Here is a 25,067-nt window from a genome sequence, read left to right on the forward strand (position 1 = left end):
GATTACAAAGTTCAGAACTAAACAAAAAAGCGTTCTCTCTTGCCCTCTGATCTGGAGCCTGGTTTGCTCCACCTTCACTTTTTCCATTGAGCCTCTCCCCAGGATGGCTCATGATGAAAACAGCTTTGCATTACGCAGCTCTGAACATGAGTCAGAGTGAAAGGCAAGCAGTGTCAGCTCTGGAAATAACACCTATAACTTCCCTCCATAATGGCAGCCTTGGCCCAAACCTCCCCTGCTTAGAGGTCAAAGGCCAATGAAACAGATACACTGTGTATTTGCACATACCCAAGCTGTATGCATACTGGTACATCAATAATCCTTTGCTGGAAGGTAGTTCAGCATCATCCAGCTTGTCTGGTACTATATGATTGGGTAATGCTACTGTTGAAGTCATTGATTCAACCTCTAACAAAGACTCAAAATATACCAGGATTAGCATTGCAGGAGTATCATCCAGGGCCTTTCTCTCCAACACCTTTTGTTTTGCTGAGAGGGGAGGGTGTGTCTTCCACAAGTCCGAAGCAGCTCGCTACCTCCTTTTTTCACCAGCCCATTTTGGGAACTATCCTTCTGTATCTGTCAGCTGTGTTGCAGAGAAAACACAAGCCACTTTTTTCCTAAATAAAGAACCGAGTTTCTACTCATTTTGCCCTGCCAACAGCACAACAGTACAACAGTAGAGAGAGTTCTGGAAAACTAACCCCCTCATAATCCAAGTTCAGCATTAGTTTTAGCCATACTGTTTTGCAATGGAGGAGGTGTAATTTGGCCTGCAAGTAAACAGGCAAGTCATGGAGAGGCTGTAGAAAAACCTCACACAAGTCTAAATTTGCAACACGTCAAAGTATGAATAACATATACACTAAAAAATTATCTGCACCCTGGCTGGTGTGGCTCAGTGGTTAGAGCATCGGCCTATAACTGAAAGGCTGTGGGTTTGATTCCCAGTCAGGGCACATACCTAGGTTATAGATTCATCCCCCAGTCTGGGAGTGGGCATGTGCGATCCCTGGTCTAGTCAACATTCAATCCCTGGCCCCAGCGCACATCTCCTGACTGGATGTGAACAGAAGCAACCGATTGATGCTTCTCTTGCATTAGTGTTTCTCTCTCCCCCTTCTTCTCTCTCTCTAAAAAAGCAAATGAAAACATCCTTGGGTAAGGTTCAAACATCCCTTTAAAATATTAAAAAAGAAAAAATGATCTGCAAGGACTGAAGAACAGGCATTTGTGAGACTACTTTTACTGCATTCCAATTTAACACCTAGTTATCTGGCCACACTTATGTTTGATTTAAAAAAAAACACAATTTCATGTCTCAGTTGCTTGCACTATGACAAGCACCACAAAACTTCAAACTGACCTATGCTTTGTATAACTCATTAATTTAATATGAAAAGAAAAATTTCATGTCAAACCTGCAGATATCCAGCTGTCTCCTTAGCCCGCTCTCTAGAGGGACAGTTCTCAAATTCTGCGCCAGGGTGGGCGGGTGCTCTGTCAACCAGGAAAGGCTGCCAATCACAAAGTGTTTCTGGGCCACAAAGGAAGGCCTCATAGGGGCATCCTGAGTCTCACCACCTTCTTTCCTTGCTTCTCTCAGTGTCTCTGCCCCACAAAACAACAAAAACCAGTCTGACACTCCTGTTACCAGAAACCCAAAGCTGCGGCTCCTCCTCCACCCCTGATGTTGGGGGGCCGCCCGGACAGACAGCGGAAAAGAGAAAAAAAGGGGGACACAACCTATGACCTAAACATCACCGGGCCTCCATGCTCTCACGTGCAAGAACTGGACTTAGAAAAGCTGTAAGGCCTTCTCCAAGTCTAATGACTCTACTCCTCCATAGTATCCCCCCAAAAGCACTAAAATGAAACCTGAGTGATTCAACTTCCCCTGTGACCCTCTCCAACTCCCGTTTCCTTTCTGTGGCCCAGCACACTGAGGTATTTAAGATTTCAACTAGCTTCACAAAACTAGACTCACCAGCACATTCCCCTTGTGACTTTGATAATATAATTTTGCAGTTATTTTTAATCAACTCCTTGTTCATGGTGATGTTATTTTCTCAAGTTACCTTCACTTTTAGTTCTTCCTGATGTCCTATATGGGAGCACGGTATCAAGATGAGATTTCTGCAAATGTAAAAACTGCGCTCTTTAATATTTAGAAACTCAACATGCCCAAAATCGTTTCACAGAAAATAATTCATTTTCTGTTTCACAGAAAATATTTGTTCACAGAAAATAATCTTCTCACTGATAATACTTGTCCTAGAACTTACTTTTTGTCATGAAATTAATTAAAACATTGCAACACTGTCCAGGAAAAGGTAACAGAGGTGGCTGGAACCTTCCCACAGACAAGAACTACACTGTACAGTGACAATGGAGGAGGAGAAGTGCCCCATAGTAAGTGCTTTTCACTAGCTGGATATCTGCATAAGCTCCACCAGCCTTCAAGGGAACTTTGAATACAGGTAGTTTGAGCAAAAGAAATAAAAGCAGCCCTGGCTGGTGTAGCTCAGTGGATTGAGCGCAGGCCTGCGAACTACACGATCGCGGTTCGATTCCCAGTCAGGGCACATGCCTGAGTTGCAGGCCAGTTCCCAGCAGGGGACTCACGAGAGGCAACCATACATTGATATTTCTCTCCTTCTCTCCTTCCCTTCCCCTCTAAAGATAAATAAATAAAATCTTAAAAAAAACATAATAAAAGCAATGACTTAGTTAAGTATAAAAATAATTACAGACTGATCTAGAACTGAGCTTTGCTAGAAAACAAAATATTATCAACTCCCTGAGAACACTCTGGGTCCTCTAGTCTGGCAGCGCGCTCCACTGCGGGGGGCAAACCAGAGGGAGAGGCCGACGAAGGGACTCAGTACCAATAAGCAACGAGACTGGTCATCTTAATATGAAGCCGAGAGAGGGAGAGTGAGTGAGAGAGACAGAGACAGAGACAAAGACAGACAGACACAGGCACACACACAAACCCCTATCGGCTTGTTCAAGTACTACTGCCGTATTTGCCTCAAACTAAAAACCAAGTTATAGGAATAAACCAAGGCCAATTTACTTTTAGTCTGTAAATAAATTTAAGAATATTTCTCTGTCTCACTGTCATGGAGAAGAAAATGCACAGGCATGGTACTGCTGCCCACATGCCACCAGGTAATTACTTTCCCAATGTTTTTAAAGAGGTGCTCCAAAATGTATTAAGTATTTAGCAAGGGCTAGCTGTCTTAGATACGTCACCTCACTTCACTCTCACAAGACTCTGGAAAGGTTAAGTGTCCACACCCTTTGACAGGGTGACAGGTGGTGGCACAGCCAATGTGGGACCACCAGGGAAGCCAGGCCTGAGCCACCCAAGGCCTATGCACTGCAGCTGAGGGACAGGGAGGGCCACCTCACTAAGCCCTGAGCACACCTCCCAGAAAGCAAATGGACTAAGTCGTCAGATGAAATTCCAGAGAGGGTAAGAATGGATCCCTCTGCAAAGATCAAAAGAAAGCCACACCCAACGAGGCTGCTGGGACACAGAGGTCCCTGAGTCACAGGGACCCAAGCGTCTGAACAAAAGCAGGTTGTTGCAATTCTGACGCCTGAGGACTGTGGGCTCAGTGACTCATTTGGGGATCTTGGGTGAGACACTTAGATTTTCCACTTACTGTGCCACTGCCTTCTGACCTGTAAAATGGAGGACAAAAGCGTATTAGGGTATCTAGACACTTTCAGACCCTGGAGAAACAAAAGCATTACACGCAAAAGGTATGATTTGACGTCCACAAGAATGATGAGAATGAAGTCTGACAATACAAAGTGCTGTGGATGAGGTACAGAAACTGGGAACCATTAACACTGTTGGTGGGAATGTGAAATGGTACAGCCACTTTGGAAAACAGTTTAGCAGTTTCTTAAAATGTTAAACATAAACCAACAATATGGTCAAGCCACACCAATCCTAGGTGTCTACCCAAGAGAAATGTACACAGAGACAGTAAGCCACTATTCACAAAAGCGAAAAACTACAAAAAATCCAAACATCTGTCAACTAATAAATGGATAAACAAAATGTCCATCCATACCCTATCCTTTTTGACAAAAAGGAACAAGTTACTGATACACGGAACACAGCTGAACCTCAAACCAGTATAATAAACTTAAAAAGTCAGACTCAAAACTGAAGTTCTGGATGATTCCATTTATGTGAAATTTCCAAAACAAGTAAAGTTATAAAGGCAGAAAGCAGATTTAGCTGTCTGGGGCTTACAGGCAGGGGTGGCCACGACAGACAACAAATGGATACAAGAGAGCTTTCTGGTGATGAAAATGTTCTCAAACTAGATTGTGGTGATGGTTCACAACTGTATCAGTTTCTTAAAACTCAGCCAACTGTATGTGGGTGAATTTTATGCATATAAAATATATAAGACATATAACTCAATAAAGCTATTAAGGGAAAACGAGAACCACTATCTGCAGGCGTCCACGGGAGCACTCTGCATCTTCCACACTGAAAACTGCGGCTTGTGTGTGTAAGAGTTGTAAGAGTTGAGAAAAAAATTAGAAACCGACTTGTATATGCACGTAATCCAGAGGTATTTCTGTTTCTCTTCTGAATTCTTCCTGCTGTTTCTCTTTAGTATCTCATGCCCTTCATGGATAACATGACTTTCTTCACTGAATACCAAACAAAAATTGCCACACAAATTAAAAAGCATGAGCTTATGACTTTCAGTTATAAATGAGGCCACATAATAATGACTACCGTTGCGCCTCTCCTACAAAAATGCCAGAAAACTAAAAACATATTTTCTGAGACTGTTTTTTTCTCATTTTACACGGTTTCTCTAGTATTAATTATGGTAAATCAGTTTATTCTTCTGCTTTCATATATATAAAATATGAACCTTCACACAGATTTAGAACTTAATGCTCTGAAAAACCAACATTTCTTGATGTACAGAAAGATATATAAAGTGTCAAATGATTTGGATATACATTTAACGTCATTTTTGTGGCCCTCTTGACAAGCCCATTTGTTCCCATGATCAGAAAGATACAAGGATATATAACTATTTTTTAGTATTTTTTAAAAAGTCATATTATTATAATATGTGCTGGTGAGAACATGAGATGTCTTTTGAATGACGAAAAACATCATACAAAAATCACAAAAGAGAAAAACTCTGAGGAGCTCTAGCACTTCAAGTTACCACCCTTCATCCTACAAATACCCATTTCTCATTCCAAAAGTTTCAAGGAAAAAAAATCCCAAAACTCAAATGCAAATAAAAGGCAAAAAATAGTGTGAAAACTTATGCGTCCAAGTTCAGAAGAAGCCTAAAAATTTGCTATAGCACTGATTAGTGAGCCAAAGAGAAATGCTAATTTCACAGTTTCAGTTACGCTCTCATAAAGTCAATCTGAATTTTAAACACAGAAATCATAGCCTCCTCAATTCTACAAAACAACAAAAGTTGAATGAACTAAAACAAATATTTATGTCCTATCAGCCTGGACAAGGCTTCTAGATAATGCAAATAGTCAAAAATGGTATGACTTTCTTTCAGTTTCCAACAGAGACACAAACTGCTCTGTGTACATACCTACTGTACCTCTATACAGGTTCGATTCAATGCTGTTTTTTATTCTCTATAGTTTTTTACTTCTCAACTATAAACTCTTTGAGGATCGTCTTCCATTTATACATGCACTCTCTATGCTTCACTGAGGGTTTTGTATGCTGTGAATATGCAATAAAATTAGTAAATAAATTGTTTAAATCAATACAGAATTTAATAAAGAATGTGTTATATACAGAATTACAGAGTACTATATTTCTAGTCTTGGATTTCTAAATCATCATGATTCATAAGTATAAGCAGAATTTCTATGCTGGGTTCCAGCTTTACTTGCAAAAAAAAGGATAAATTTATTTTTTTAGATCACATATTCAAATAAAGATACTAACACTATTTACACATACATCAATCAAACCCCTATCTATACTTACAAATCAGGTAAAAGCATTAAAATTGATTCAGTTGATTCAATTACCTAATTTCCCACCATAACTTCCAGCTTGCATGCTTACAGGACTGTTTTATCAAAACAAGGCCCAGGCATGGAAACTCGAGTCCACGGTAGCCTCAGGTAAAATGTATCATACACGCATGTCCTGAGTTTGCGCCACAATGGTTTGGATTTGTCACATCACATGCTGCTTCGTAAAAGGTCTCTCATCTGTTGTGTGTTGTATCTCTCATGGCCACAAATGACATCTCCTGTTTCTTTGGTATATTCCAGCAACTTCGTACACAGGGCCTTATGCATAACAAATTCAAGAACACATGCTGGCTGATTACACTGACTCGGGTTTTCAGCTCTTCTCTCTGAAAAATAAGAGTCCTTTAACTTTGTATTGTTCTAGGCACATATAAACTAAGATTGTGTAGACCCAGAGTTTTATGTGAGAAACTGACATATGATGGACAAAGAATGTGAGAAGAATGAAATGGAGATGGAGTTCTCTGAAAAAGATACTTCAAAAGGCATCACTGCTTTAGGCCAGTAGTTCACCACGTGTGGGTTCAGAGAGCCTGTACCACACAGAATCAGAGTTTATTTACTGACAGGAAACAGAAAACTTTAGTATTCGCTTTTGATTTCTCACAAAGATAAAGCCATTTAAGTCTGGATGCCCACGAATTTTAAAGTTTCTAACAAGAAATTAAAATACATTTAAAATAGTTTGTTATGATTATCATTTTACAAATGAGGAAAATAAGCTCAAAAGCCAAGTGACAAACTAGGAATACTGACCAGTAATGAAACCTATTACAGAAAAAAATTGGGAATTTAAAGAAAAAAACCCTGGGCATTCAAAGACCAGGTGGCTATGAAGGAAAGAAATGAAACCAGCATCAGACTTTACAGAAGATAACGGATGAGCATATTCAAGACACTTAAATAAAGAAACCTGAGCCGAGGATTTCATGTCTAGTTGAACTGACCTCCACCTACAAAGAGCACAAACTCATAAAAATGCAAGAACTCTGGAAATGCAGCCACCCCAAGCTCCTGCTGAGGAATCCACTTGAGAACTGGCTTTAAAACAACAAAATGACTGAAGATTAAGAAAGTGTAGACGATGAACATTAAATATAGATTTACTTGCAGAATTAAAACTAAGTGATTTTGCAAGAGATAGTATAGCATGTAACATCTACATGTTCTGACAAATACAGCACAGCCACCACAAAGTGGGGGAGGGGATAAAGAGACTACATGAGAAACACAGTAAACCACTGACTGTGTTAAAGTGTTTACCTGGAAGTAAAAAGACAGTATTTCAAGTTACATGATATGAGATAAAGAGATAATGGGTAAGAAAAGTTTAATATCCAATTTTACTATTTCTCATACATTGAGGAATCCATACACAGAGCAAAAGAAAAAAAGTAGATGAGAGGCAAAAATATGTTATGTCAAAATAACCGTAGAACAAAAAAATACAAGTCTTCCTAAAAATAAAAAAAATGGACAAGAGGAAATATATAGCATAAAACTATATGAAAGAATCAAGGCCAAACATCAATTTTACAACTAATGTAAATTGGGTTAACTGGCCTATTTAAAAAAAGGATTTTTAGAGGAAAGCAAAAGTCAAATGAAAACTCCAGGAACACACACTATGTGGCAGAACAGAGACCACTGTCCATTCGTCCCAGCTCTGAGATCTCTTGATAGAAGCAATGGAAACAGGACCCACAACAAAGCCAGGAGAGCTCTGGCAAATGTGCTTTGATGTAAACCTCTGTCATTAAAGAACAAAAGAATCAAGTTAAAACCTTAACTTTAAAATTTTTAAATGCAGTAGCCAAGTATGACTCTACAAGGTAAACGCCACTGTGGGGACTCATTCAACAAATATTTATCAAGGCTGCATGTGATCAGGTCCTTTTTTAAGGACTGGCGATTCAAGGCTTGGGTGTCATTTTTCCTGTGTACAAACACCCAGAAATATCAATGAAATACACATTGCTGGACTTAAAGATACATGATAGTGTCCGCCTCCTAAAATAGATTAATGGAAACAAAGACAGGCCCTAAACTACACCAACACCAGTAGGTGCTAGTAAAATAATGCATCTTATTAATGCCATATGATACCAGGCACAAAACCGGAGCTCATTAAAATGCCTAAGATGAGAATGATTGCCAAGTAAAGCATTCTGTCATAGGAACATAACTACTGCTTCCTATAAAAGTAACTAAAAAGTCACAAAATTTTTCTCTGCCTGCTTCCCTTTTCCATCCAAATAAACTCTTATGCTTTATATTAAAATGCCTTTCATCTTCCATGGCAGAGAAGAGCTGCTGGCTGCTGGCATCAAATCTGCTAAAATCAACAACAGTGTAATTACCTGCACACTTTCAAGTGCTTTCAAAAGACATGCTGGTTGGGATTTTCCTAATTTAGAAATGTGTGCTTTATGCTGGTGGTCTAGGACTGTCAATAGCCTGGGTTAAAAAGAATTTTTACATCTTGGCCAAAGCATTCTTTTCTACAGTAATTATTTGATTTCTTTGTACCTCACCTACTTTCATAAAGCATTTGACTCAGTCTACAACATCCTTGTATCATACTGCTGGTTTAATGTACATTTACATGAGCTGATACACAGAAAGCACTTAGCAGCACAGTACTTGACACATGACAAGTGTCAGCTATTATTATATGAATAGCTCTTTTTAAAATATGTAAATAAGTGTGTGAGGGTAAGTGGATGACTATTCTTTAATTTCCCGTTATGCTAGTTGAAATGGGAAGGAATTTTAGTACACTCAGATTTCTCAGAACATTTTTAAACTGCAGATTCTTAAAAAAATAAATCTATGGAACAGATGAAAATTTTATGGCATAAAATTATAGGGATGAGACTTCCTTCCTGAGGCTACCAAAAACACATTTTCTCAGCAATTCTTCCTTGGTCCAGCTTTAAAAAAAAAAGGTAAAGAAAAGCCAAGATCTTGTGAAACTAGATCTAACTTGAGACTTGGGTTATACAGTTTAATAAATTATGTATTAGTTAGGGATTCACAAGGAAAAAACAGAGACCCACTCATAAGACCAAGTTCCAAATATTTCAATAAAATAACAAATTGCCTAATAACAGTGCTATAATTACTCCTTTTGTTTGGTTTCTTTGTAATTACTTTTAATAAATTACACTGTCTCCCCCCATCACTCAAGTAAGTTGTCATCCAAAGGCACAATAAGTACAACCCAGGACACAAAGCCACTCACAGACAGGGCGGGCTCCAGGGGAGGGTGGCTGGTGCCTCAAGAGCTGTGGCTCGGTAGAATCCATAATGCTTTTCTATGGAGATCAAGTATCAATGAAGCTATTATAAGAGATTACAGCTCTATAAATACAGGATAGTCATGAAGAGCAGGAGCACTTTCCAAAAGAGGCAAGGGTACCCATGCCTGGGAAATCACTCAACATAAATGCCCATGTCCATGCCACCCATTTTGTTCCCATTTTGTTAACTGCCAAGTAATTCCCATACAGTGGAGGGGCTCTTGGCTCAGCACTCCCGGAATTCATCTGGTGCCATTCTGCCAGGCTTTGTAGTTTGATCGCTCAGGAGTCAAGCACACAGTTGCTGTGTGCTATTATGGGGGTTCAAGAAAAAGATAATTTTTACTAGTGTTAAATATTCTTTTCCAGAAATCATAAACCAAATATAAAACACACCTCTGGCACAAAAAGCAAACAGCAGTAAAGCACTGTTTTAAATACTTTAAAATCTGTACCTATCTTTCTCATGTTGAATATTTTAATACTAGAATTATAACAAAAACATTCTCTTAGAAGGTATAAAAATTTTTAAAAAGCAATAAATGTGGTAAAATGCATAAACCAAGCTGGGTTTTAAACACAGTTTTTAAAATCTCCTATGAATTATTATTCATATTAAGATGATCATTGACTGCAGTTCTGAATCAAGTGTATGAAAAGAACAAATAAAATAAAAGCTGAGTAACAATGCTGTACAATTTAGGAAGATTATCAAAAAGAAAACAGTCCCAGAGTTTTTTTCCTCAAAGGCTCAGAAAACAGAATTTATAATTTGGCTCCAACTGAAACAGCCACCAAATAACATAAAGTCCACTTTTCAAAACCACCTTTCTAGGTATTTTTATGTTTCACTTTGCTATATCAAGGAAAGTATCACCAAATTCTAAGTAATTTTATGCCCAAGAGCATTGTTTTTTTCAGATTCTGACAGAAAAGAATATGAAGCTTAAAGGGTGCTTTTGCTGGAAAACACGTGCACCTTGTGTTCTTTATGACTAATCGCAACAGAGGCCAGGCAACCGCACCCTCTCGGAGACCACGCACTTGGAAACCAGCACACATAAAGGACCGCTTACTAATGATAATGGTCAGCCTTAATATTTTTGAATTTTCAATGTTTTAACAGTATATCAATGAATATTTCTGACACCATCATATATTCTGATAACCAGAAATGAGTATTTTAAAATTTGTTCTCCATATATTATTAGATAATGCATAAAGTAGAAAGGGTGCTTCTTTTGAATCTGAAAAGCGGAATCTTCTTCCTTTAAAGGAATTATGTGGCATTCATTTATTTTTCTTAAATATACAACTTCAGAAAATATTATTCTACAGAATACCAATCAAAGAATTATTTAAAACCTTATTTACATGCATATACTTACTTAAAATATTGTATTATTTTTAATCTTTGAATGTGATATGTAATTTTTATTCTCTTTGAGTCAGTTAAAGATAAAAACAGACCAAAAATGGGGGTCCTTCCAAAGCCAATAGCCATTTAGTAAAATCTGTTAACATTATTTTTAAAACTACACATTATACAACTCATTGTTGCAAACCCCATTGTTTAAGCAGCCCTGCAGAACAGGCTGAGCCATTTGTCCTGACTGTTCTTTGTGTAGTAGTTGCTCATGTTCCCCTTGCCTTTCTGTTGCACAAATTGTTCAAACTAAACAAAAAGAACTAAAAATAATGAAAAAGGAAGAATATCAGAATGTAAGGAGAAAGCACCTAAGGACCAGAAGCAAAACAGGTGAGTTTTGTCAATTTTAAATGAAAACAAAAAACAGTATAAAGGAATTCAGTTATTCCAGTAGAGAAGCACTAAAATATGAAGATGAAATAAAATGAAAATAAACGTCACAGGTGATAGAAGATGCATTAAGAGAATGGTGTATCTTCAGAAAGATAAGATATGAAAGTGAGTGAGGCAGCAAAAAGACAAGGGGTCGGGGCGCTGGGAGGGGGGATGGGAATGACACAACACAACAGAACAGGCCAGGAAGGGTCACAGCATTTTAAACCACTTCTCTGGGTGGTACGTCTCAGTCACCCAGTGTACTTTATCTCATTATTCGTTATTTTTACCCAGAGCTGAGCACAGAGCATGTTTGTTTTGCTTCCCCTTCTGAGTTCTCTGAAAAACTCAACTAGTACAGTATTTCAAGTTACAGCAGGCTGTGCTTAGCACCTTTAAGGGAGAATACCAATATCTCCTGTAAGATTACATTTTTTACATGTAATTCCCTGCCCAGTGCCAGTTCCAGACCCTTGCCTTGCACCATTCCTGTTTTCCTCCCTCAAGCAGGTCAGAAGAATGCTTTCCACAAGCCAGTAAATATCAGAGAGGAAAATGTTATGACTCTAGCAGAGTTGAATACAGAATAGTTAACCAAGTTCACTCAGGCACACTGAATCTTGTGTGAGACCAGAAGATGCAGACAGAGACTAAGAGATGGAGGCTAAGGGTGGTGGCGTTGGGGAGAAACAGGGCAAAGAAACAAAGCAAGCAAATATAGAAAACCGCTGGATTTAAAACATACATATACCAGAAAGGACTCAAATCCAGGCTCTTATGTTACAGTAATATAAAATGAATACGACAGAAATGATCATCGTTTTCATGTGGTAGAAAAATATAGTAGATACGTGAAAAAAGAGAAATCGACTGATCTTCACTTGTGGCATGGTAGACATTTAAAAAAATTGAGTGAACTCCACAGTAAGTTAACTACCTAGATTCCTAAACAGGTTCAAATTCTGGCAGAAGGTTAATGCATGACCTTGGTTTGAATATTCATTACACACAGAATTCCATGTGTATTTTGGAGTAGACACTGGAGCAATCAGTGGACACACCTGCACAGGGTAACCTCTGTGCCTTGGGTGCTGACTACACTCCCTTTCATCTTGCCCTTGAAAATACTGCACGCTTTGCCTCAGCAAGCTTCAAACCCTCTCCTGGGCATGGTTGAGGCAGACAGCGGGCAAGAGGTTCGGCTGCTGTACAGTCAGAAGGAAAGACTGCAGATACCCATAATTATTTTCTGACAACTTCAAAAATTCCCATCCACCTTTAAAGCTAGTCAGCTTTAAGCTTCGTTCCTTGAAAGGCATTTCAGCAGGTTGGTCCCAAATTACTTCATTTTTGTAACCTCTGTAAGACTACTACCCACATTTCCTAAGAAGAAAAGGCAAATATACATGCCTTCTCCCCATAAATTCTAACACAATACACTCTTTCAAGGCCAAAGTTCAGCAAAGAACTCCTACTTTTCTTGATAGAAATATTCCTCAGTTTCCCCCCCACCCCCTTCTCATTCTCAGAAGGCAGTGGTCAGATCATGGGTGTCACAGATATGGTTACTTCAAGTTCAGATTTTGGTAGTGACAGCACCTAGTAATTCACAAAGACAATGGCTTCCCCTTCTTTTATGCATGACACATTGTGTGCTGGGATAATCCTATATTTGGCTTAAAAATAATAACTAGAAAATATTTGTTTAGATACTAAGCATACCATAATTCTTTTTCCTCCTTTGTACATTTTATAATCTCATTCCTCAATTCACAAACATTTTTAAAAACACCAACCGACCACCACATGGTCAGAAAACTTAAGTCTGTTCAAAATGCCAACTTTTTCTATTACTGCTTAAATGAAGTGACATACTGAATCTCTAGCTACAGATGATTATAATCCTAGGCTACTTTCTTATCCAATTCTCTTAGAGTCGTCCTTGTATCCTTGAATGCACTCTGGGACTTTGATATCACCTTCATTATTATGATGTGCTTTGTGCACATTCTCAGACACTGCAATGCCCATACTAAGGCAACACATCACAGAAGTTGGCAGCAATGCTATCAGCAAGAATTTGGCTTCAGAATCAGGAATGATTCATCATACATTCTAGCAGCAGAAAAACAACACACTGCTATTTTAATCCCTTGGTGCTATCAAAAACCAAAAACAACACTTAAAATAATTTTAAAAAGCAACAAAAATCATATCTGCTGTAACATTATTCACTTTGTAGAATTTTCAATAAAAATCACTTAGAAAACAACAGACTACTTACCTTATTTCACAATATTTACCACAGTAACAAATCAAGCTTTAACTTAATACAATTTCAGGAGGAAATATGTAGGCCAAACTTCTGCCAAATAACACTGAAATTCTAAATTCAGAGAAACAAATTTCTCATTTACTTTACAAAAGTAATCCACTTTTTTCAGCCTCTCTCTCCATTTCTGAGAATACTCTAAAGCCTGAATGAGGGAGTGTATTACTGTGTCACAACCAGAGAAGCTCAATACTGTGGGTGATTTATTCAGAAGTCTCCCCCTTTATTTAGAGATAACAATGCCATAAAAAATACTACTGGACTAATATGATAATGGAATCCACCAATGGGTATGTCCTGTTGCTCTACTTAATAGTCATGAAACAAATCTTACTTCACGACAACCTAGTATGCTGACAATCATTAGAATTACCAGCCAATATTTCTACAGATGTAGCCACACAAGTTCACTGTCCACTATACATTTAATTTAAACTTTAAAAAAGTGCTACTCTTTCGTGACCAAGCCCTCTGGGGCGGACAGGGAGACTTGCGAAGAACTCCACCCAATGCTCTTTCGGGGACCCCTACCTTCTCAAACACTTCTTCCGTCCCCCTTCGTTTCCGTTTTCGGGGTCTCCGGTTCAGTTGATTCCATTTCGCCACCTGAAGTTCAAAAACCACAGAGCATTTTAACAGGACCAGGTCCTGAGGGCCGCCCCTCAGCGTGAGAAACGCTCCACGGCCTCGCCACGCAACCTTCGAGGATTCACCTGGGGGAAACCAAAGGAGCCCGCCGGCACGAGACAGGAAGCCTCTGCGTAGGGAACGTAGGGAGCCTAGGAGCGCGCGGATCTGTGGCGCGCCGAGGCCGTGACCTTCCACTAGCCGATCCCTCCGTCTTGGGCCCGCGTTGCCACCCTTGTGCGGGGGTCGCCCACGAAACAGGGCCAGCCTACCCACCGGGGTCTCCGCTGGGGCAATACGGTGCGGGACGCACCGCCCCTGAAAGGAGAAGACCGCAAGGACCGTGCCGCCGGCACTCACCTCTGCGTCCACTTGCCGCACAAGCCCGCACTCCACCCCGGCCTGGAGCTCAGTCTGCAGTGGCTGCGGGGGGAAGGGGACAATCAAGTTTACCCCAGGAGTAGCCCCAGCCTCCCTCCCTCGCGCCCCACCACCTCGGCGCTAAAACCCTAGACCTCGCCCGCCGTAGGTGAGACTGGGAGCCGGGCGCGGGAGCCCAGGGACCGCCGACCGCCCCGCCTGGAGATAAACGGGCACTCAAGGCCCGCAACACCTAAGGGGAAGAGCGGGCGGCGGGCAGCGCGGGGCCGGAGCAGCAGCTCCAGCGACAGGCGGGCACTGGGCTGGGCGGGGCCTGCCTTAAAGGTATAGGCGCTGAGACGCGCTCCCCGCAGGTCGCCCCCGCCCCCGCCCCCGTCGGCGTGCCAGCGATTTTATTGTTCTCTAGAAACATCTTTCGTCGTCTCGCGGATCAGACCGGCGGCCGCGCTCCTGCACTCTCACGCGCGGACTGCCCCGGGCACGCAGGTTTTACCTTTCCAGCCCTCACCCTTGCGGGCGTTGATTACCGGGGGTACGGTTTGTGGCCGCTTAGGGAGCAGAACTGTTGCCCGCCCGTGAGCAAGAGAAGCGTCCTCAGCCCCGCAACCAGTCTGAACTCACTCCTCTGGTCAGAAACCTAAGTGTCCACATGGCCTTCGCGGAGGGAAAGGAACTTTCCTAATGGAGTTTTACCCAGGAATGGATTATACGCCATTAACAAGGCGTTTTTCAGTGGCCCCTTCGTACTCCAAGGCGGAGGCAGGTGACCTCCCGGGGTTGGAAGCAAAGAGTACGTAAAAGGCGAGCCCCGAGCTCTCACTGCGCTCCGCGAGAGCCAGTTCGCCCTAAGCAAAGCCGGCACGCACTCGCCCTGCGCGTTAACCGGCTAAGCGACTGGGGAGAATGTAAAAGGTAGACTAGTTTCCTAATTAGGGAAGTTTGCATTTAATTTACTAAAGTATGTGGTACCCCAAGTTTTTTTCTCTGACCCCCAAAGGCTTTCTTCAAAGTCGCGTCAGAAATTTGCTGAACCAGAGTGGGTGCGAGCGCTTTGGGGAGAAGGGTCCAGTCGCATGCGTATTTGCTGATCTTGACCACCCGTTTAACTTTTCGTATTTCTTTAAAGAAAAATCTGCCTTGCCCCCTCTTTATTGCTACTCTATCCTTTTCGAGATCAAAAGCTTTAGATCAAAGCCAAGAAAAACTCACTACTTTAAATAGAAGCAACTTTGCCATGGACTATTTTACACAAAGAGGAGCTTCTTACTGGAGACATTACAGTGGAAAACTTTATTTTACGGCTTCATCCCATATTCACAAGTGAACTACATAAAAAAAATGATGATGCACTTCCATTCCTAAAATAAACAACAGGCCTGCCTTCTCAAATGGGGGATTACTGACTTGGTGTTTGTGTTTCTGGGAATGCAAAAAACAGAAACTATAGTCATGCAGACATATTAACCATTTTGTACCCATTAACTAAGTTCTATGACTCCATGCTGATTTGCTAAAGACTTTTCAATGTTATCAAATGTTCTTATATATAATGTATAATCATCATTCAAATTTTCAGCTGTGAAAATGCATAAAAATAGTTAATGCCTTGCAAAAATCAAGTGCACTTAGGTAGGTAAAATTTTAAAATGAAGTGAATTATGTAATTGCAGAGCTACTTAATTTTACATGGAAATAAAACTTTTGACTATTTCAGCTTCCATGCTACTAATAACAGTTCCAGAATCTATAGACATCTATAACAGTCTGACATGTACCCACTAGAGTTGTTTTCCTTGGGAATTCACCATCCCTAAGAACTCTGATAGGAACAGTTGAATATTGATATACTGAACCAGTGCCCTGCCTAAATGGGCCTTTCTTAAGTGTCCTCAGTTGATTTATCAACAATTTTAAAATGTGTAGTCTTTTAAGAAACAAAACCAAAATATAAATTCCAACAATCCAGTAGCAGAAATAAAGATAATTATTGCAAATTAAACCACATACAGACTTCTATGAAAATCTGTTGCTACAGCCGGGTAGTTAGTACCTGAGGCTTTTCCCCCCTTACAGTGCTCATCTAGCTGTATTCCCAATCAAACACACAATCATTCCTCATTCTGTAAATCCCAACAAGCCACTGGAAAGACCTTCCGAATTGAGGTTTAGGAACCCCACCTTGCTGCCACTGGTAGTTGCCTTTCTTCCTAGCACCCAGCCCAAGGAAAACCTGATGACTTCTGGAGAAAGCTGAGCCAAGGAAAACAGCCTACTGTCACTCTGGTTTTCTAATACTTCGAGTGAGTAGGGAAAGTTGTGGCCCATTCTTACCGCTTCCTAATTTTTCTTTTCTGTTTCCTTTGTACTCCTGCCTTCGCACCCTACCTGCACAATACCTCCTCCACAGAGAAACACAGGTGACATTTACAAAGATAGTTCAGATGGTATCACTTTGCTCTACTGGTGTTTCCTCCTCTTTGCCTGGAGGGCCTCTACTTATTTTCTAATAAGTAGACTATCTAATAAGTAGACTTATTAGAAAATAAGGAGGACTTATTTTCTAGTACTGGTCTTAAACAATACTTTTCCCTCCATAAAGGTCTTTCCTCATTCTCTAATCCAAGTTATGTTACCCCAATATTCTTTCTGTTAGTATGCCATTAACTTCTTATAAAGTGCTCATCTTTTTTATAGCTATCTATAATTTATTTTTTTTAATTAAGGGACTTTATTTTTTTTACAATAGTTAGAAAAATCTACACAGAAGGCCCAGAGTTCCCATATGCCAACATAACACACTTTCTTTCATTACTCACATCTTGCATTCTTGTGGGGCATTTGTTACAACTGACAAACCACATCTGATACATTATTATTAACTGAAGTCCAGAGTTTACATTAGGGTTCACTCTTTGTATTGTACAGTTCCATTATAACTATTTTAAAATTAATTTATTGAATGTCTATTTTCCCTGACTAGACTTTAAGATCCAGGAAGAAAGAGATCCTGTCTTTTGTTAATTGGTTTTTATCCAATCACTAAAAACACTGCCTTGTACACAGGTGCTCAATAAATATGTTAAGTAACTGATTGTAAGGCTAAAGGCAGGAATGACTGAATGAACAGCATATGAAATTTCAAGGAGGGGAGATTTAAATGAAGATTCTTCTAATGAACTCCTGCTTGTTTCTCCACTAAAATACCTTAATTTGTAAACAACATAGAATTATGCATTTTTTGAAAAGAACAAACAACAGGACATCAGTTACACTGCCAGGTTACTTCTAAAATGATCTCTTTTTTAAATAAAAAGAAACGAGAAATAAAGATTCCCAACTCTTTCCTGTATGGATCACTAAAGTTATATTCTAAAACAGTACTAGGAGCTGAATTTAATCTAGAATGACATATGAACCTATTGCATGACACTGGAAAAATTAATTCTTATTGATTGTGTTCAATATAACCTCAATACATTTCTCCTTTTGTCTGTGTCAGTCTCCCGTTCTTCATAGGCTGATCCCAAAGAAGGTAGGGTGTGGAGAAACTGGGGGAAGAAGTCTTTAAAACATGGAATTCTGTAGCCAGGAATGGATTCTGTAATAACTATTTCAGAGAATGTGGTGAAGGTACTTTAAAGTTGTCTTTCAAAACAGATGTTTTCTATTTTAATTATATCTTGAAAAATGCTTCATCCAGTAGAGACGCAGGTTTTGAAAGAGAGTTGTTCTAGGAAACTTTCTTGTCAAAGCAGTTTAGAATAGCTGAAGACAATTTCAAAGGCTAAGGGAAAATGCCATTGCTTTAAAATGAAAGCATTACTTTACCTAGTGCCTAGAGATTACTTTTGGAGGGAAAACCTTTTCTCTTTCTTCTGATTTGTTTTAGTGGAGAAGAAATGACTCCTTTCACTAGAAATGATAATGATACCAGTTTCATATTGCTCCTGTGGATATGTGCTTCTGCCTGGTGATGAGGTACCATCCAAGGAAGGGGAAGCGGCAGTACCTTCCTTGTCACTCACCCAAAGGACCGGAAGAGCATCCAAAGGGGCCCCTCAATTAGACCAAACCACTTCAGGTGGCAAATGACACTTCCCTGAGAACAGGAAAGGGAAAATTGTCCACTATAAAAAGTGAAAAAAGTCTTTTAGTACCAGACAAGACAGAGAGGTCCCAAAGCTTTGGCTGGCTTTAGGGGTCTCTAGATTCAACATGCAGTCAGGTGAGTTAAAAAGTAACAGTCTAGACAGGTCTGAAAATAAAATCAAGTTTAGTTTAAGTTGCAAATAACAACAAGTAAGGATCAGAGGGCAAAGTTATCAAATGTTTACATCTTTAAATGTTGCTCTATTGTTTTAAAATGTAACATTCCATTATATCTTTTTATTGCTTTTAGAAAATATTATATATAATTTGTGTTATTGTCCATGTTGCCTCTGTCTTAGAATGAACACTGATTTTCTTTCTGGAGAAGATTCTGGCTCTGCCAAATGGGCCTCTTAGTGGAAATCTTTATAAAGCAGAGTTTTCTAAAAAGGAAATCCACTCCACATTTGCGTTGCAGTGACCTGGCTGACAGAACCTCTTCCTCTCAGTAACCTTAAACCTGCCATCGCTATTGCTGGGAACCTTTTACAGAGCTTGCCTGAGGGATTAAGGTTCTTCCATTTCTACATCCACCCCCAGCCCCGCCCTGAATCTGATGAAGCGTTAGCTGTTGAGCTCCCAGAGAAAAACACACCCACACCGCACAGAGGCTCTTCCCTGTTCTCTGCACATGTCAGGTATTAGGAGGTTTACAGAGTTTTCTGATGTCCAAACTCCTAGCAGAGATTCCCTCAAATGAAGAGCCCCTCAAAAATTAGGACAGACCACCACACAGCTGGGGCTGGCCAGCATCTTACTGGTACTCTGTGAAATTCTTTTTAATGTATTACACTCTGGTAAGAAGCCATCAAACCTTTATGGAGATGCATTATAAGAAACAGCCCCATAAAAATCCATCACAATGTTTACCGTAAGGGTAGTTTTAGAGGGTTGTTTATTACATTAAGTAGTAGTTTTCTTTGTGGACCCACAGGAAAAACTTCTTCCTAATATCAACATCAAGAATAGTTGGACTTGGGCAACTGGTTTGTTTTACCCATGAGCACTGCAGTTGATCCCCTTGCCCTCTTCTGGGTGTTCTGTGACCGACCTGACTTGCAGACAGGCATAGGAATTTCAGCAGGGGTGGGGAAGCATATTGTATGCTAATTTAATTCCTGGTCCCAACTTGTTTTCCTGCCATTTATTTTCACACTGCTTCATTTTTCTTGGGCTCAGTTTATTTCTGATCATGCTACATTTGCTTTGGAAGCTGCCTTAACAATGTTTTGGACAGGGAAGAGTATGAATAAATAAAATATTCTTGGTTTATATTTTTCTTTAAGTTTTTTAAAATTTTTGTGTGGGTAGGAGGTCTGGAAAATTTTTCTGGTCCTAATACGTCTCTCCATTAACAATACTTAGAGGTGAAGTACAGAAGGTAAGGACATATAATTATACCTCACTTATAAAGTTCAGGGAAAAACTGTTAAAAAATACCAACATCATGCAAGACTAATATAAAAATGTTAACCAACCAAGTATTTTATCTCTTTAGATACCCAAACAGGAGGAAATTGGCTTAGATTGCAGGAAGAGGCATGTAAATTGGACCTATGGATGGGCTATATACTGCTATATACAAGGTCTGTCCAGAAGGAATCCAGCCATGTAATATGAAAAATGGACGTTTACCGAAGAAGATACAAGATACAGGAAACACTGTACATAGGACAATGATGCCTCAGCCCCATGAAAAGTAGACACCTTGGGATCTCACAGAGTTCTCCTAATCACTATCAGCTGCCCTGTCATATTTTCTTGCATCTCCTTGAAGTTCTGAAATCTCTTTACTTTCAAAGGTAATTTTACTTGTGGGAAAAGCCAGAAGTCACAGGATGCCAAATCTAGGCTGTAGGGCACTGAGTCACCTGGGTGGTTTGCTATTTTGCCAAAAAACTCTGCACAAGATGTGATACATGAGCATGAGTTGTTGTGATGAAGGTCCCAATTACCAGTTGCCCAGAGCTGCAGCCTTCTGAACCATCCCACTAGTTTCTGTGGAGGAATGTTGAAGTTTAATGAAAAATTTGATGTAGATTTGTTGCTCTTCCCACTCAGTTACTTTGAATGCTGTAGCCACACAGTACACATGCTTACTCAACAGCATCTACCACACCTTCTGACAAGTACAGTGAGGTTGTCATTGTTCACCCATGCACATTCCAGTCTACTTCTCTTGGCTGCCAGGTTACATCAGTGTTGAAAATGTTCTTGTTATATTAATAATGGCTCGACCTTGTATGTCTGAGACCACAGAACCATAGAACCGGTAGAAAGAACCACCAGTTTGCCCAATTTTGTACAGAACTGAATAGTGTACAAAGCACTTCCACAGACAGATTGTGTTATTTGTGTCTCACACAGTCCTGTCTTTAGGGTGAAGAAACGGAGTCTCAGGGAATTTTAGTACCTTTGTGACTTCATATTGTGTGGCTCTGAGATCTCCTGCTGGGAAATGCGGTGCTCTTTCTATTCCAGCACAGGATCTTAAGGACCATCTAGCACAGCCACCTCACTTTCACATATTTGCTTATTATGTAGATCAGATCAAAGCATAGCCCATAAAATATAACCCCATACCACAAAAGTCTACTGAAACCTCCATTTTGCAGAACAGGCATCAGTGTATCTCCCTCAACACCTGTATGACTGCAGTTCTTTACAGGAGCTTAATATTCATGGCCACTCTAATCTCAAAGAGTTTTACAGGTGAAATATAAAATTATGTAGGAGTGACTTCGGATCGGTGGTTCCCACTTCTGACCATTTATTAAAATCACTAGGGGGTTACAAATCCCAGTGTGCAGGTGGCACTCCAGACCACTTAGATTCTCATCTCTGAGAGTGGGACTTAGACATGAGTCTTTCTGTACAAGCCTTTCCCCATCCCCACTCCTCCCGGTGATTCCAATGGGCAGCCAGTCTTGAGAACCAATAATGATGACCCATTTCTAACAAGTTATTATGGACAAATTCCAGATACTTGGAAAACGTCAGAATTTCAGGGTCAATGCCATGGTAGGCAGCTACCTCTTACGTTCTATTGCAGGAAGTCCCTTTGGGCAGGTATCAGATGCAGGGCTGGGTGAGCCGGGCTGTCAGGCTTCCCTGGGATAGTGTTTCTGATAGTTTACACCTAGGAATAAACTTCTGGGCACATACACACAAAAGAACTAAAAAGATGTGTAAGGTCTCAATACCACCCAGGAGGCCAGGATGAATGAAGTAGTCGACTTTGTAGAGTATTTTGTAGGTTCGTGGTTAATATGGTTCTGGATCCTGAGCAATAGACCCTTGCCTTCAGGTAGCCTGAATTTAGTGTTGACCTGGAAGGCTGTGTACATGCAGTGACAGTGCCCACTTATTACAGGCAGACAAGTTCTAATCCTGTCAGCAGCTGCCACCCATTCCCTGGAAACATTTTGCATTTGGAAGATTAATGGCAAGGATTAAAGGATAGTATGTACCAATGCAAAAAAAACCAAAAAACCCTTTGCTGTGTGCAAAGCCATGCAGGATGCAACCCAGGTTGAACTTCCTCTGAGTCTTGAACACCATGCTCTAACCAAATGTGCTTCCTTATTTAGAAAAGACACCGTACATTGATACTATAGGAAAACTACTCTGGGAATGCCTTCCAAAAGATATTACTTAATAATTAATTAAACTCACAAACATATATGTTGACATTTCACAAGTGTGGAAAGCAATCACTCACGTCTAGCTTCCTGGTTACTCCCTCGGATGGAGTGGGTATGGCACCTGTAAATCTATGCATATGCAGAGCCCTTGCTCCACGGGGCCTTCTTGGAGGCCAGGCATCGGCAATGTCTATTTTTAAAAACTTTGGCACTCAGACTGGGTTGCCTGTCATCTGGCCTCCAAAAAGTATCCAATGAAGATGCAATTTGCAACCAAGAAGAATGAGCCTAAATCATCCTACCTCTATTCAGAAGATCACACACACACACATACACAGAATAACAAAAGTAAAATCTATTACAGTTGTTGGGGGCGGTGGCTGTCCCAAATAAGAATAACATATGAAAAAGCTATTTTCCAGAATGTCCACCAAACATTCAGATCCATATAAGAGGTGTTCCAGGAAAACAATGGGAAGGGCCAGAATTGATTGGCTGCTAATCTCTTTAACTTTTGTCGGATGTGTCCTCCAGCAGTGGATTAAATCCTTGTTTAATGCTACCCAGGCCTGGCTGTGTCCATATTAGGAAAGCCCAGCTGACATCTCTCTCTCTCTCTCTCTCTCTGTCTGTGAAAAAAGGATCTGTCCTCCCTCCCTTTGCTCTACTTCCACCCCCATGTGTGTAGGTGAGAGTAGGAACCAGGAATGTGAACTCGATCCAGCACTGATCAGCCAAGCAGCAAACTCTTATTGTTCTTTAGATACCAAACATAACTTCTTTCTGCTAGGGATAAACCCAGCCATTCTGCACACAACACAGCTTTTGTGTTCAGTAGTGTGAGAGATGGAAAAGCAGCACAAAGAACATTAGAGCTTTATTAGACTCAACCTAAACACCTCCTAAATATGCAGAATTGAATAATCTAGTCAGTTAATTTAGATTTATAATAATATTAGGTATATTAGTCTCTCTTAAACCTAACATCCTCTGTCCTTTCTGTTTTTATAATTATGGATTTCAATTTTTAGAAAGATTTTATTTATTTATTTTTAGAGAAAGGGGAAGGAAAGGAGAAAGAAAGGGAGAGAAACAGCAATGTGTGGCTGCCCCTCTCTCAAACACCTGCTACCAAGGACCTGGCCCACAACCCAGGCATGTGCCCTTACTGGAAATCGAACTGGCGACCCTTTGGTTTGCAGGCGGGCACTCAATCCACTAGCCACATCAGCGAGGGCTGGATTTTAATTTATAGTGTAAACATTATGGTCTGTTTTAGGTTTGCCTGCTATTTGAGTATTTCTTATTTCATTGTCTTACTCCCTGGTTTAAGGACATTGGAAATCATGCTAATGTACAAACAAATATGCTGCTGTTGTTTTTAAGTGAAGTCCTAAGAATGTGGCCAGGCTGTTTCTGCATAAAGCCATGTGTGATAAGAACTCAGACCTAGGTACCCTCCATCCTTGCCACCAAAAAGCTGTGTGACAAGCCTTGGGCTTGTCACACAACCTCTGGGACCTGTGAAATGGAGATAATGTTATCTGTGAGGATGAAGTAAGATGGCACAGGAAGCCAGAGGCACATAGATCAGTAAATGTTCATTTCCTTCAGAAACAAAAGGTTTTCTTAAATTTTGAACCTAAGTAAAGTTTCGAAGGTCTCTACCAAGTTGTGACATTGTGATAAAAAGCCTCACCTGGCTACCACACAGATGCAATGCCATTGGGTGGCACTGCAAACTAGTGTCCGACGCTTCCCAAAGAACTGGTGGATGTGAGGAAGCAAGCTCTCTTTCCTGTCTGCCTTTTTATAGAAGATGATATGGACCATAATTCCCTTTCAGGTCCCATGCACTCAAAACAATAAAACTACTGTTTTTACAAAAAAGATCATAAAACTAAAATTTGACATATCTATATTGTTCTTTGAAGGTATCAGCATGACCAGGTGCAAGATGCAAAATCATCTAAAGTCCTAATAGTAGCTACATGCAGTTAAAACCAATGTAATATTTAATGACTTGGGCTTTTAAGTTACTCATATTTGCTTTTTAGTTTCCTCATCTATAAAATGGGTATAAGAACAACAACAATAATAATGTCTATCTTATGTAACTGTGACTAGGTGAAGTAGTAAGTATTATGTTTAATGCACTTAGCATAGACCCTACTCAACAAAATGATAGCCTTTCTTTCATTATGGAAGTTCTAATATGTAAATAGTATATCCAGTACTATGGGGGGGAGGAAAGAATTAAATTAAAAACACAATTTAATATAGAGTTACCCAACCTATACATTCTTGTATTGACCCATTTGCAGCTTAATTTACTGAAAGCATTTATGCCAAACCCTAGCAGATATCCCTCAATTACAAAGCCAATGTCAGTGATGAAAACTACAGACTGAGGAGAGACCTATTGAGAACTCAGGAGAAGCCCACTTTGTAATAAACATGACCAACAAGAGTCTTAAAGAGAATGTATCTTTGCTTGGCTTCACAGACTAATGACAAGTGACAGCACACACAAGTGAGGAAAAATGAAAAGAACACAGAGAGAACAGGAGAGGGGACACTTGGAAAAGGCAGAGAGACGTGCAGGCGACTTCTCCCTAGAGAACCAGGCCATGGGGGTAGGATGCTCTCTCCAGTCCAGTTCCATTGTCACTTGTTCCCATTTCTGATGTATTGACTGTGGCCTCCCTTCTATGCATTTTTAGCCAACAAAGTTGCTGAAATTAAAGAAGAAT

General features: G+C 40.1%; 1 protein-coding gene across 5 annotated transcripts in view; it reads right to left on the reverse strand.

Annotated features, from left to right (window-relative positions):
- Positions 1–25,067, reverse strand: part of AOPEP (aminopeptidase O (putative)) — a 426,177-nt gene that overhangs the window by 66,705 nt on the left and 334,405 nt on the right. For 3 of the 5 annotated variants that reach the window (XR_005067928.1, XR_005067927.1, XM_037056214.1), the window contains exons 12-13: positions 14,501–14,563; positions 14,045–14,119 (exon numbers count right to left, since the gene is read on the reverse strand). Coding sequence is in view for 2 of the 5 variants with exons in the window: in XM_037056214.1 (XP_036912109.1) it covers positions 14,045–14,119; positions 14,501–14,563 (138 nt within the window). In the remaining 3 variants the exon portion in view is untranslated. Of the gene's footprint in view, positions 1–1,421; positions 1,612–5,327; positions 6,402–14,044; positions 14,120–14,500; positions 14,564–25,067 lie in introns of those variants that run through there. The other 2 variants (XR_005067929.1, XM_037056215.1) reach the window with 2 other exon arrangements.

Source organism: Sturnira hondurensis, unplaced genomic scaffold, assembly GCF_014824575.4.
Source record: "Sturnira hondurensis isolate 20B ecotype Veracruz unplaced genomic scaffold, ASM1482457v3 Scaffold0008860, whole genome shotgun sequence".
Taxonomy (NCBI): Eukaryota; Metazoa; Chordata; class Mammalia; order Chiroptera; family Phyllostomidae; genus Sturnira; species Sturnira hondurensis.